Source organism: Phaseolus vulgaris, chromosome 7 (assembly GCF_000499845.2).
Source record: "Phaseolus vulgaris cultivar G19833 chromosome 7, P. vulgaris v2.0, whole genome shotgun sequence".
NCBI classification, from domain to species: Eukaryota; Viridiplantae; Streptophyta; class Magnoliopsida; order Fabales; family Fabaceae; genus Phaseolus; species Phaseolus vulgaris.
Genome location: NC_023753.2, coordinates 18,649,178 through 18,661,054, shown reverse-complemented (window position 1 = coordinate 18,661,054; position 11,877 = coordinate 18,649,178). Strand labels below are relative to the sequence as shown.

General features: G+C 29.8%; 3 protein-coding genes across 3 annotated transcripts; 2 read left to right on the top strand and 1 right to left on the bottom strand.

Moving 5' to 3' along the window:
• Window positions 1-583: 583 nt before the first annotated feature.
• On the bottom strand, window positions 584-1,978 carry LOC137828141 (isoflavone 7-O-methyltransferase-like). The gene is made up of 2 exons (XM_068634593.1): window positions 1,145-1,978; window positions 584-1,025 (listed from the first exon to the last, which is right to left on the bottom strand). The coding sequence occupies exons 1-2, from the start codon at window positions 1,907-1,909 to the stop codon at window positions 726-728; spliced, it is 1,065 nt and encodes a 354-aa protein (XP_068490694.1). The 5' UTR covers window positions 1,910-1,978; the 3' UTR covers window positions 584-725.
• Window positions 1,979-6,737: 4,759 nt separating this feature from the next.
• LOC137829190 (uncharacterized) lies at window positions 6,738-7,478 on the top strand. Its single transcript, XM_068635987.1, has one exon. The coding sequence runs from the start codon at window positions 6,738-6,740 to the stop codon at window positions 7,476-7,478; it is 741 nt and encodes a 246-aa protein (XP_068492088.1).
• A 33-nt stretch (window positions 7,479-7,511) lies between these two features.
• LOC137829189 (uncharacterized) lies at window positions 7,512-10,161 on the top strand. Its single transcript, XM_068635986.1, has 3 exons — window positions 7,512-8,162; window positions 8,878-9,585; window positions 10,135-10,161. Exons 1-3 carry the CDS (start codon window positions 7,512-7,514, stop codon window positions 10,159-10,161), a joined length of 1,386 nt encoding a protein of 461 aa, XP_068492087.1.
• The last annotated feature ends 1,716 nt before the right edge of the window (window positions 10,162-11,877 follow it).

The following is an 11,877-nucleotide window of genomic DNA, read 5'->3' as shown; positions in this document are numbered from 1 at the left end:
CTTCTACTTAAACAACTCTCACCATACATGATTGTAAGTATCAACTTCTCTATTGCCGATAAAAAAAAAATACCAACTTGCATTTTTTTTATTATTATTATTATTCATTATTATCATGAGTAATATTATAATAAAGAATATATTCTTTGAAACGAAGTACTGATGAAACCGAGGCATATTTATATTATAAGCTTAAAAGCTTAGTTTTACATTTTAATAAGTCAGTCATACTTATATATTATCGCCAAGGTAATTTTTTTTGAATGGAAACAATTAAGTTTTACATTACAAGTTTGTTTTGAAGCTCAAATATAATTTTGCCAGACTTGAGTGTTTAATAGTAATGTATAGATAATGATATATTGACAACTTTATTTTTTACACAATCACATTATTATTTTAATATTTTTTATATTATTTAATTACAAATTTATTTTTTATTATATATATTTATATCTAAATTAATCACATCAAATATTATATACATATAAAAAAAAAATGTATAATTTCTCTTTTCAAAAGACACTTTTCCTGTAGGACAGAAAAAATATCATAAATTTCATAAAAGTTATAATAATAAGAGTAAATATCATAAACATTGTAAATCCATTTCTTCACAAGTAAAAGTATTAAATCCAGTACAAGTTTATTCTATTTATTTTGTTTTTGCTAAATAGGAAAGCAGAAAATTACAATTTCTTCTGATATACACACCGTAGCACTGCCTATGGATAAACCTCAATAAGGGATCTAAAACCAAAAATGGGAAACAATTTGTAGTCTTTGAATCCTGCTTCAGTGAAGAGTGTTTTCCATTCTTCTTCAGTTCGCTCTTTTCCATTAATAGCCAACATTGTCATATCCAAACTCAGTTTTGTTTGAGTCACGTCTTTGTTATCAAGCTTTTCATTTATCACTGTTTCTATGACAATCACCTTTCCTCTGTTGCCTTTGCTTGAAATAGTTTCTCTACAGTTTTTCAGAATCTTTACGCAATTTTCGTCATCCCAATCATGTAGAACCCACTGCAAAGAAAGTAAAAGAGAAAAAAAAAAAAAAAAAAAAAAAAACACGTCTTTAATCATAATTGCAAATTTGCAGCATTATTTTCTAAACAAGGAAAAGCATATACATATATTTGTACCTTTAGTAGGATTGCATCAGCTTGAGGGATAGATTTGAACATGTCACCACCAAGAAAGCTTAAATTATTGGTTCCTGTGGAGTTTGCTATAACCTGAGGAAGGTCAAGCACAACACATTTCATCTTAGGATATGCTTCGCTGATAATTCTGGCCGTGGTTCCGGTTCCACCACCTACATCCACCATGGAATCTAAACTCTCAAAAGCTGAAGTGCAATTTTTGAGAGCCAAGTCTACCATTTGGGAATCACTAGCCATGCCCTCACTGAAGAGACTCAAGTATTTAGGTTCTCTGTCAAGAAGTTCCCAAACACTTGTCCCTAAGGCTGTCTCATACAGTGTGGGGTCCTCCCCACAAATCCATTCTCCCAAGTGGTGGTATTTACTCATGAGAAGTGGATCAGTGATCAACCGAACCATTGGAGATAAACAATGGCCAGAGCCATTGACAAGAAGTTTTGATGCTGGAGTTAGAGCATATGCTACTTCGTGATCTTCTTGGCTGTGGTGGATATCAAAGATTTTATCGTGTGCCAAAAAGCGCATTAACCGCTGCACAAAAGCAGTCTTAGATGGTGGAACTTGAAGAGTTGAGACCAAGTGAGAAAGAGTAACAGGTTTTCCATGGCTGTGTATTATGTCTGGAATACCTAGTTGTAGAGCCCACTTAAGGCACAAAGGTTTAAGGTGGCCAAATAACTGCATGTACAAAATATTTTGGCCTTCAAAGAGCTCAATGGCTTCTTGGTTATCCATTGAACCCATTGCTGCAATTAATGCAAAAATGTTTGGTTAATGAAACTGCTTTTGGTTTGTTTGTTTCCAACACCAGCGTTGCGTTGCCTTATATAATGTGTTATGCTCCTGTTTAAGAAATCTACTGCTCAAAAATATTGCAAATCATACAATTTAGAAAGGTATTTTTTTGTATAAAAATAATTTTTTTAAGTTGGAAACACAAATTTCAAATTAAAATAAATTTAACTAAAATTTATTTAAATAATAATTAAATAATGATATAAAAATTATTTTTGTTATTATGAAAACAAAATTAAAAACCATAAAAATATTACAGATATAGTAGTTTAATTTATTTAAGTTTAATTTGGTTTCAAGTCTTATAAATTTAAATATTTTCAATTAAATATGTATTAAAAAAATTATATTTTTAATTAATGTTTTGGTATTTAAATTTGACGTTACCTTGTATTGTTGTTATTTAGATGACTTTATATATAAAAAAATTAATAAAATAAAATACTTAAATTTTAAATATTTAAAAATTTAATTATTTTTAATTAAATTTATATTAAATCTTTATATTTTATTTAATGTTCAAATTTTTATATTTTATAATTTAATATTTAATGTTTGACATTGTTTTTCTTTTATCGGCTAAGAATAGAATAAATTAAGTGGGAGATACAAAACCCTCTACATAATCCAACTTTTGCAAAAAAAAACATAGGTAGCCAAACAAAGAGAAACATACAAAGTAGAAGTAGAAAGTGTCAGGATATTGCCAAACCTGCACAAATATAAAAACCAGCAGGCATAAGGTAACCATGTCTTTAGCCCTTTAAAAGTAGCTATCTAGTCTACGTGCTTCTCCTTCAAATTTCAGCTACCACCTTGGTTGCACTAGTGCTGGATCTACACCATCCAGAAAAGAACCTTACCAGCATCTGCTTATAGACTAGGAAAGCATTTTGGACTATGGTTAAGGCTTCCAAGATCCCAACCCATTCCTATTAAGATACACCTGCACAAGACCAACTTGATTCACAAATGAATCCTTCAAAAAAACCTTCCTTAGTTACAGTAGCTCCTACACCCTACAAAGCTGGCACCCCTTTAGAGCAAGCCCGCACAAAAAGACCCTCCACTCCACATATCTGTCCGGACAAAATTTTGCGTTGGGACGGGAGGGGAAAGAGAGAGAAAGGGAAAAATAAGTCTTTCTCTGAAAATTTGAGGAGAAAGTTTTACATTTTATTTTATTATCTTTCACCATACATATTCCTTCTGCATTAATATTTATTTCATAATTTTTTTATAAATTATAAATTTAACACATAAATAATTTGTTCCAGTAAAATAATTTTTTAATTACATACAATTTTAATTAAAAAATAAATAATTAATATTTATTTCATAATTTTTTTATAAATTATAAATTTAACACATAAATAATTTGTTCCAGTAAAATAATTTTTTAATTACATACAATTTTAATTAAAAAATAAATAATTTATAATTATAATTTTATTGTAAATAAATTTTATGACAATCATAAATTTAATTCAAAATTTTATATAATTTATATTTTTTCGAAATTAGCTCGCAATTCAGAAATAATATTTCAATTGTAGAAAAAAAATATTTTAATTAAAAAAAATTATAATTCACAATAATCAATCAAATTAATTTTTTTATAAATTTTTAAATACAAAGACAAATGTGTAAAGTTACATTTTTATTAATTAAAAAAATATTATTTTAATCACACCTATTACATAATTCACAAATTTTTATAAATTTTCTATACACTTTCTATTATATTTACCTTAATCCAAACATCTTAACTTTCTTTACACTTTCTCTTAAACCATTTCTTTTCAATCCTTCATTTCCACTTTCGAGCATAAAACACATCATAACTGAGGAATTCCCTTTCACACAAGTCTATGGTCTAATGTTTGACCTTGTATTGTATATCATCTGCTATCTTGTACTGTAGATATTCAATTGATTGAAGATATTAATTCAAAATATAAATATTTTAAACATAAAGTAAAATCAATTTTTTAAATTTAATGAAAATATTTAAATTTTTGAAAAATTTAAAACTTCTTTAAAAAAATTCTTATAAGAAATTGGTATTAGAGATGAATAATGGTCACCAGAATTCTTTGACTTTTTTTTTCTTATTGTTTTGCGTGAAAACTAAACCCTTTGACACTGTCAACTAAAGTTGTCTCATCACCCGTCCCTAGTTATTGATTTTCTTCTCTGAGTAATGTAGAGCTGAATTACTATATTTTCATTCCAGGCTCATTATTCAAGACCATAAGTATTTATAACATATTCAAAATGTAAGATATTGAGTTTTAAATAACATTCCAAGTTAATAAGAATAAAAAAAATAATCCTTTCTTCTAACAAATTTTAAAAAATATTATTAAAATAAGATTTTATAACATCTTTATATTAAAATAGTAGTTCTCATAATATATTAACAATAATATAACATTATAAAATTCAACAAAAAGTAAATTATTATGTGGTTATATAGTTCATTCAATGAAAAGCATACAAGTCAATGTTGTGGTCATTGAAAGACAACTATGATTGTTAGTCAATACTACTTGATAATTAATAAAATATCAGCAGTCACAATTTTCCTTTTCATTACTGTTTAATTAGTTAAATGAGTTGGATTAAGATAAATAAATAGCAAAATATATATCATGCACATGCAGGGTCTGAGTTTAGAATTAAATTAATGGGAAGCTTGTGTTGCAAGTTAATCAGACTTAACTGGAGCAGAAAAAATTGTTAATTTTGTGGCATAGAGAAGAATTTTAGAGGTTCTCAGCAATGGATTTTTCTAAAACAAACACTTCACATTTAACTGCAGATATTTTGAGTTTCCCTTTCAATACCAAATCAATAATGCATGTATATGCCTTGTTATTTTGGTTGTTAAATTTCAACAGTCAACTATTCTTCTGTTTTGAAATTATAATATCTTTTTATAATAATTGTCAGGTAAAAAATCAAATCTTAAAATAAATACCATTTTAGTTTTTTAAAAGGATATTTATTATTATTTTAATTTATATTCTTCATAATATTAATAATAGACAATAAAAAAACAAATTAATAAAATAAGGTTACTTTTGGAAAAATTTATTATTCTCATTCATTCATTTCTTATATTATATAGTTTATCTTAATAATAAAATGGATTAGAGATGGTAGTTTTTTAGTTATTTATTTATTATTCTATAATTGATTTTGATTAAGAGGATAAATAAGTACTTGAATTAAAAGGAAATATCAATTGTAAAAACATATTTTTAGTTCTTTTGGATTCATATTAACTATAATAAATTCTTATTTTTGTTAGTGTGATTAATTTGAAAAGGTAGGATAATTTTATAAAACTGTTTATGTTATGAAGTAGATTTTAAGCCTTACTCGACCCTATAAAATCGACTCATGTGACACGATAGACCCAACAAATACTCGCTAGGATAAGCTCGAAATGGCTCTGATACCATGTTACGAAGTAAACTTTAAGTCTAACTCAACCCATAAAACCGGCTTATGAGATAAGGTTTGCACTCCACTTATATACAATAAAATATTCTCATATCTAGTTGACGTGGGATCTCCAACAGTTTATGATAATAATAGTTTAAAATTTAAGGCATTTTAGTATAATCACTACTAAAAATCATTAAATAAAAATTAATTTTAGAAAAAAAAAATAGTTATTTTATATTTACTAACTTATATACTATTTTAAAAATTAAAAAATTATGAGTATTTAAATTAGTTTTTATCATTTATAAATCATTTTTAAATTAGTATCTAATAAGTTACCAATGTTTTTAAATATCAATTATTTAGATTTTTTAGTTGGTAGCATGATGTTATTAAAGTATTAAATGTTTAAATAAAAAATGTGTTACTCTTTTATAAATATTTCTTAGTAAACATCCTTTTTATATATATATATATATATTTATTTATTTTTTATTACTTTTTTTAGTCATGAAACCGTACATAAAATGGACGAGAGGATTACATTATTTATCCTTCTAACAAACATGTATCTTTTGAAAACATATAATGTTATTAAATATTTATGTTTATATTTTGTATTTAAAATGTTTTAAGAAAATTTAAATATATATATATATATTTAAGATGTAATTAAATTATAAATAACATTCGAATTAGTAATTCTATCTCATGTATTTAAATATACTAATATTCTATCTCATATTAGTAATTATGTTTCTGATATGGTAATAAATAACTGTAATCGTTTGTTCTGGTTAAAACATGGTAGTCTAGAAACGATTCGAGTATGGGAATTGGGTAAACAGTTAGGGGCTACATGTGGGGTTGAAGGAAATGTCATGGTTAACCTAGAAGAATTAGAAAAAAGGGACTGGAGTATGAAAATCCAAAGGGAGGCGAGGGAGGTTACGGGTTATCTATGAAAATTCTTACGTTAAATGTGAGAGGGTTTGGGAGTCCTGTGAAATGGAGGTATATCAAGGATTTGATCAGAAAGGAAGATGTTAGAATGTTGTGCTTGCAAGAAGTAAGATTGTCATTTTTTAGTTTAAATAATTGTTGTAAGTTATGGGGAGATAATGACATTGATTATTTTTATAGCAATCCAACTAACGGGTCAGGGGGTATTCTTACGATTTGGCATAAAAAGTTTTTTCAATGTTCCAATCATATCATCAACAGGAGGTTCATAGTGTTCTCGGGGTTCTTTAAGGAGAAAAATATTCTTGTGGTTATTGTAAACGTATACTCTTCCTGCAATATGCAAGAGAAAATACAAATGTGGGCCGACTTATTAGAGATTAGGCAAGGGGAACCGTGTAACTCTTGGTGCATTTTGGGGGATTTCAACTCTATAAGGAATGAAAGGGAGCGTAGGGGGATAAATAGTTCCAATGGTAATGGTTACAAGAAAGAATTACAAGAGTTTAATAGTTTCATTGATAATATGGAGTTGGTGGATATACCCTGTATTGGAACAAAATACACTTGGTATAAACCTAATGGTAAAGCTAAGAGTAGGCTTGATAAATTTTTAATTTCCTTTGAATGGTTACAACATTGGCCAGGAAGTAAACAATATGTTTTAGATAGACAAATATCTGACCACTGTGCTTTAGTGCTAAAATCAAATGTGGTGGATTGGGGTCCAAAACCTTTTAGGTTTCTTAACATATGGCAGGAAGATAAGGAGTTTGAAAATTTTATTAAAAGTAAATGGGATAGATATTTGGTCCAGGGCAACGAAATCTTTGTGTTAAAAGAGAAACTGAAGATGCTAAAGAGTGATCTGAAAGGATGGAATAAAGATGTATTCGGGCTTGTTGACAAAATCAAACTCGAAATCTTGAGGAAAATACAAGAGTTAGATATGAGAGATGATGTAGATGGCTTGGACGAAAACAAGATTAGGGAAAGAAGAGAACTTTTAAGCCAACTACAGGACATAAATGAGAGGAACGAATCCTTATTACAACAAAAGTCAAGAGCATTATGGATTAAACAGGGGGATTCAAAATAAAAAAATTTCCATGCTTCCATCAAATGGAGGAGGATGAGAAATGAGATAAAAGGAGCACACTGTAATCTCTCTGGTATTTGGGTGGAAGAACCAAATAGGGTAAAGGAGGTGGTCAAGGAGTTTTATAAGAATAAGATGTCGGCCATCGAAGATATTGGAGTTAGGTTGGACAATGTGGAATTTAAGGAGATTTCTAAATCTGATAATAGACTCTTGACTGATCCGTTCGAGGAAAAGGAAATAAAGGAAGCCATTTGGAATTGTGATAGTCATAAAAGTCCTGGACCTGACGGAGTAACTTTTAGTTTTATTAAAAATAACTGGTGTCTACTAGAAAAGGATGTGTTGGGAGCAGTAAAATTCTTTCACAAAGAGGGGAAGATTCCGAAAGGCTGTAATGCCTCATTCTTAACATTGATCCCGAAGTCTGAGAACCCTCAATCCCTTGAAGAATATAGACCTATATCACTCGTCGGGTGTCTTTATAAGATTTTGACAAAGGTTCTGTCTAATAGGATTAAAAAAGTAATTGAGAAGGTTATTGATGGTTCACAGTCAACTTTTTTGTCCAATAGAGGTTTGTTAGATAGTGTTCTTGTTGTCAATGAGGTTGTGGATGACTTGAAAAGAAGAAAGAAAAAGGGGGTGATTGTGAAACTTGATTTCGAGAAGGCATACGATTCGGTAAGTTGGGAATTCTTATTTTATATGATGAGAAGACTAGGGTTTTGTGGAAAGTGGGTGCAGTGGATTAGAGCTTGCCTTGAATCGGCAACAATCTCGGTTTTGGTAAATGGTAGCCCGACAAAAGAATTCAAAACCAACTAGAGGTCTTAGACAGGGGGATCCGATGGCACCGTTTTTGTTTCTGATTATCGCACAAGGTTTATCTGGGCTTGTAAAACAAACGACAAGAAAAAAATTGTTATCAGGAATCAAAATAGGGGTTAAAAACGTGGAGGTGGATCTACTCCAATTTGCAGACGATACCCTTTTCTTATGTGAATCAAACGTACAAAATATTAGGTGTATTAAGGCTATTTTAAGATGTTTTGAATTAAGTTCGGGCCTCAGGGTAAACTACTTTAAGAGTAAGTTGGGTGCAATTGGAGTAGATAGTTATGAGGTGAAGTTATACTCAGAAATACTCCATTGTAGTATAATGGAGATACCTTTCTCATACTTAGGTTTAACTATAGGAGGTAATCCATCTAGGTGTTCCTTTTGGGAGCCTGTGGTATCAAAGATAAGGAAGAATCTATCTGTATGGAAGGGGAGGAATCTGTCTTTCGTGGGAAGAGTGTGCCTTATAAAATTAGTTATCAACGCTATACCACTATTCTACCTATCCTTTTTTAAAGCACCAATTGGAGTGTGCAAAGAGATTACAAAATTACAGAGGAAGTTTTTGTGGGGGTGGGGCACGGAAGGGAGGAAAATTGCTTGGACTAGTTGGGATAATATTTGTAAAGAGAAAGAGGTGGGAGGTCTTGGTATTAGGCGTATTGAGCATTTCAATAAGGCACTTTTGGCCAAATGGCTATGGAGACTGGGTTCAACAGAGTATGGTCTTTGGAAGGAGGTCTTAGAATCTAAGTATGGTTTGAGGTGGTTGTCAAATTCTTATGTACCGAAACAAAATAGTTTTACGTCTAGATGGTGGTTAGATTTATTCAAAGCTAGTATTTCAGACCAAGGAGTTAATTGGTTCAATCAGAATATGGTCTGGAAAGTTGGATCAGGGACGAAGATCAAATTATGGGAAGACGAATGGCTAACCAATAGTCAACTCAAAGTAAGATATGAAAGAATATACAATAACTCTGAGCTTAAAGACAAGACTATAGATAATTTTGGTAGTTGGAATGCAGTTGGGTGGGAGTGGAATTTCAGTTGGAGAAGAGACTGGTTTGAATGGGAAAAAACTATGGTAGAGAAGTTCATGTCAATAATATCACAGGTGTTACTACAACCTGACAAAGAGGACTCAAGGATATGGATTGATCCTCCATCTTACACTTTTTCGGTAAAATCCGCCTATAATAAGTTAACTTACTACGAGTGTGGGGCAGGGGGTTCCGTGTTTGGTTCTCTTTGGAATTTAAAGGTTATGCCATCGGCCATGTTTTTTGTGTGGAGGGCTTTCTCGAATAGGTTAGCAACAAAACAGAATCTGCACAAAAGGGGAGTGTTTTTAGGAGATACTTTATGTGCTTTATGTGGAACCAAAGAGGAGACTACAACACACATCCTTCTTTCTTGTAGGGAATCAAGTAAAGTTTGGAACATGTGCTTTAGATGGTTGGGAATTAGTTCTGTGAATCACAAAGAACTGATTTTTCATTTTGAACAATTCTATTGTATGTGCTCTAACAAAGAGGGCAATAGGTTATGGAAAAGCCTTTGGGTCTCCATAGTATGGAGCATTTGGAAGCATAGGAACAGGGTTATCTTTAAACAAGCAAAGGTAGACGCAGAGGAGATTTTCACTATGGCGCAAGTCCAATCTTGGGTTTGGTTGAAACACAAAGAAAAGAAAGTTATCTTTTCCTTCTGTGATTGGATATTATCACCATTAACCTGTGTCAACATGGTAAGTAGGTAAGGGATTAAAAGTGTTTTTATTTTTTCATATGTTGATGTATGTATTTTACAGGAGCTATCCTATTCATATTCTGAATGATTGGTTTGGGTGTGGTAATAAATATGCTATAATTCTTTCAAGAGCATGTTTTTTGGACTTTGTTTCGCTTGTTTAAGCCTATTTGAGAGGTGGGAAAGGTGGTGTTGTTGTGTAGGTATAGCTGAAGGGGAGCAGATTATTAATCTATAAAAGGAGATGGAAGTGTGAAAAGATGCTGGTTTGAAGATGCTGTTGTTTCACGAAGGTGGAGATTTTAACATGCTTTAAATCACTCTGGAGCTAGATAAAACCAAGAATATCTTTGGTGGTTTAATGCATGGCTCTTTTGCTGCTACCAATGGTGATGTTCAAATAGGTGGTATGATTGGTCTTGGTTTTATTGGAGAATGTGTTCTGTTGCACAAAGCATGCTTTGTTAGAGTTTGTAGTAAATTACTTTTTGGCTTTCGAATGCAAGTTATAGCTGCTGGAGTGTGAAGATTTTTGGGTTACTATATTAGAGTTTACCTATTTTGTTGTCATGATTAGATTGTGTTTAGAAGCATAAGACTTTGTAAGGGGTTTTAAACAGGTTTGTTACATGATGTCGTAAGGGGTATGTTTTGTACAAGCATCTTAACCCAGCTTGAATGAGTTTGTATAAGGGTTGGGACACCCCTAAAGTGTCCCATTTATTTTATTTCTTTAATTCTTTGCCAAAAAAATAAAATAAATAAATAACATTCGAATTAATTTTTAAAAAAAGTATAATAGAATATTATTAAAAGGAAAAACCAAGTTTAGAACACAAAATAATTTTGTACAATAAAATCTGTGTTATAAGTAACAAATCTAAAAGCATATCCATGTCAACTACGAACTTAAGAGTTTAATAAAGTTACAAAGCATCACAGATCTTATTTAAAAATTAGGATTAAAATAAGTTCAACTCATAAGTTAACTCGCCTCATCACAAGATCAAGTTAAATTAAATTAAAAAATATAATTTTTTAAATGGGTGTCAAATTAAAATTGGTTTATTTAATTCAGGAATTAAACTTGTTTAAATTGAGTTAGTGGTAGGTAGATCCATAATTAGGAATGCTAATGCCGACCCGTTTTGCTCCAATCCATTATTGGTTTGCAAAAAAGTTGAGTAGAGTAGATTGGTTTAGTAAGGTTGTGTGGGCTAGAAATAGTAACCCATCATAAGGCGAGTTGGCATCATAAGGTGAGTTGGCGAATTAGTTCATCCATTAATTTTCAATTTTTTTTAATTATTTTTTGTTTTAGATCTATTTATTTTGTTATAATTATTGATATTAATTTTTTGACAATAAAATATAAACATTATAAATTAAATTAAATTAAATTTTAATATTCTGATGAAAGAAAGTTTAATATCTAACAAAATAAAGTAAATATCAACAATATTTTAATGAATCAAATGATGTATAAAAAAATTAATGTAAATAAATTTCTATGTAAAACATTAATCACCGACAAATTTTATTTCAAAAATATAAATTTTTTCTATAAAAGTGCTCAAAGAGTCGGGTTGATCCGTCCCATTCATGACTCGTCGAATTGACAAGTTAAACAGGTGAGTCTAATATAGATTAACGGGTCAAAAAGTTAATTCGCCCATTTAAACCTTAAAAATAATAGATAATTATAATAAAAAAATTATAAAAAATTATTATTAATATATTAACAACAATCTTTATAATTTTTTAATTATAAATATTTATTATTTTTAATTATGTAAGATGACAC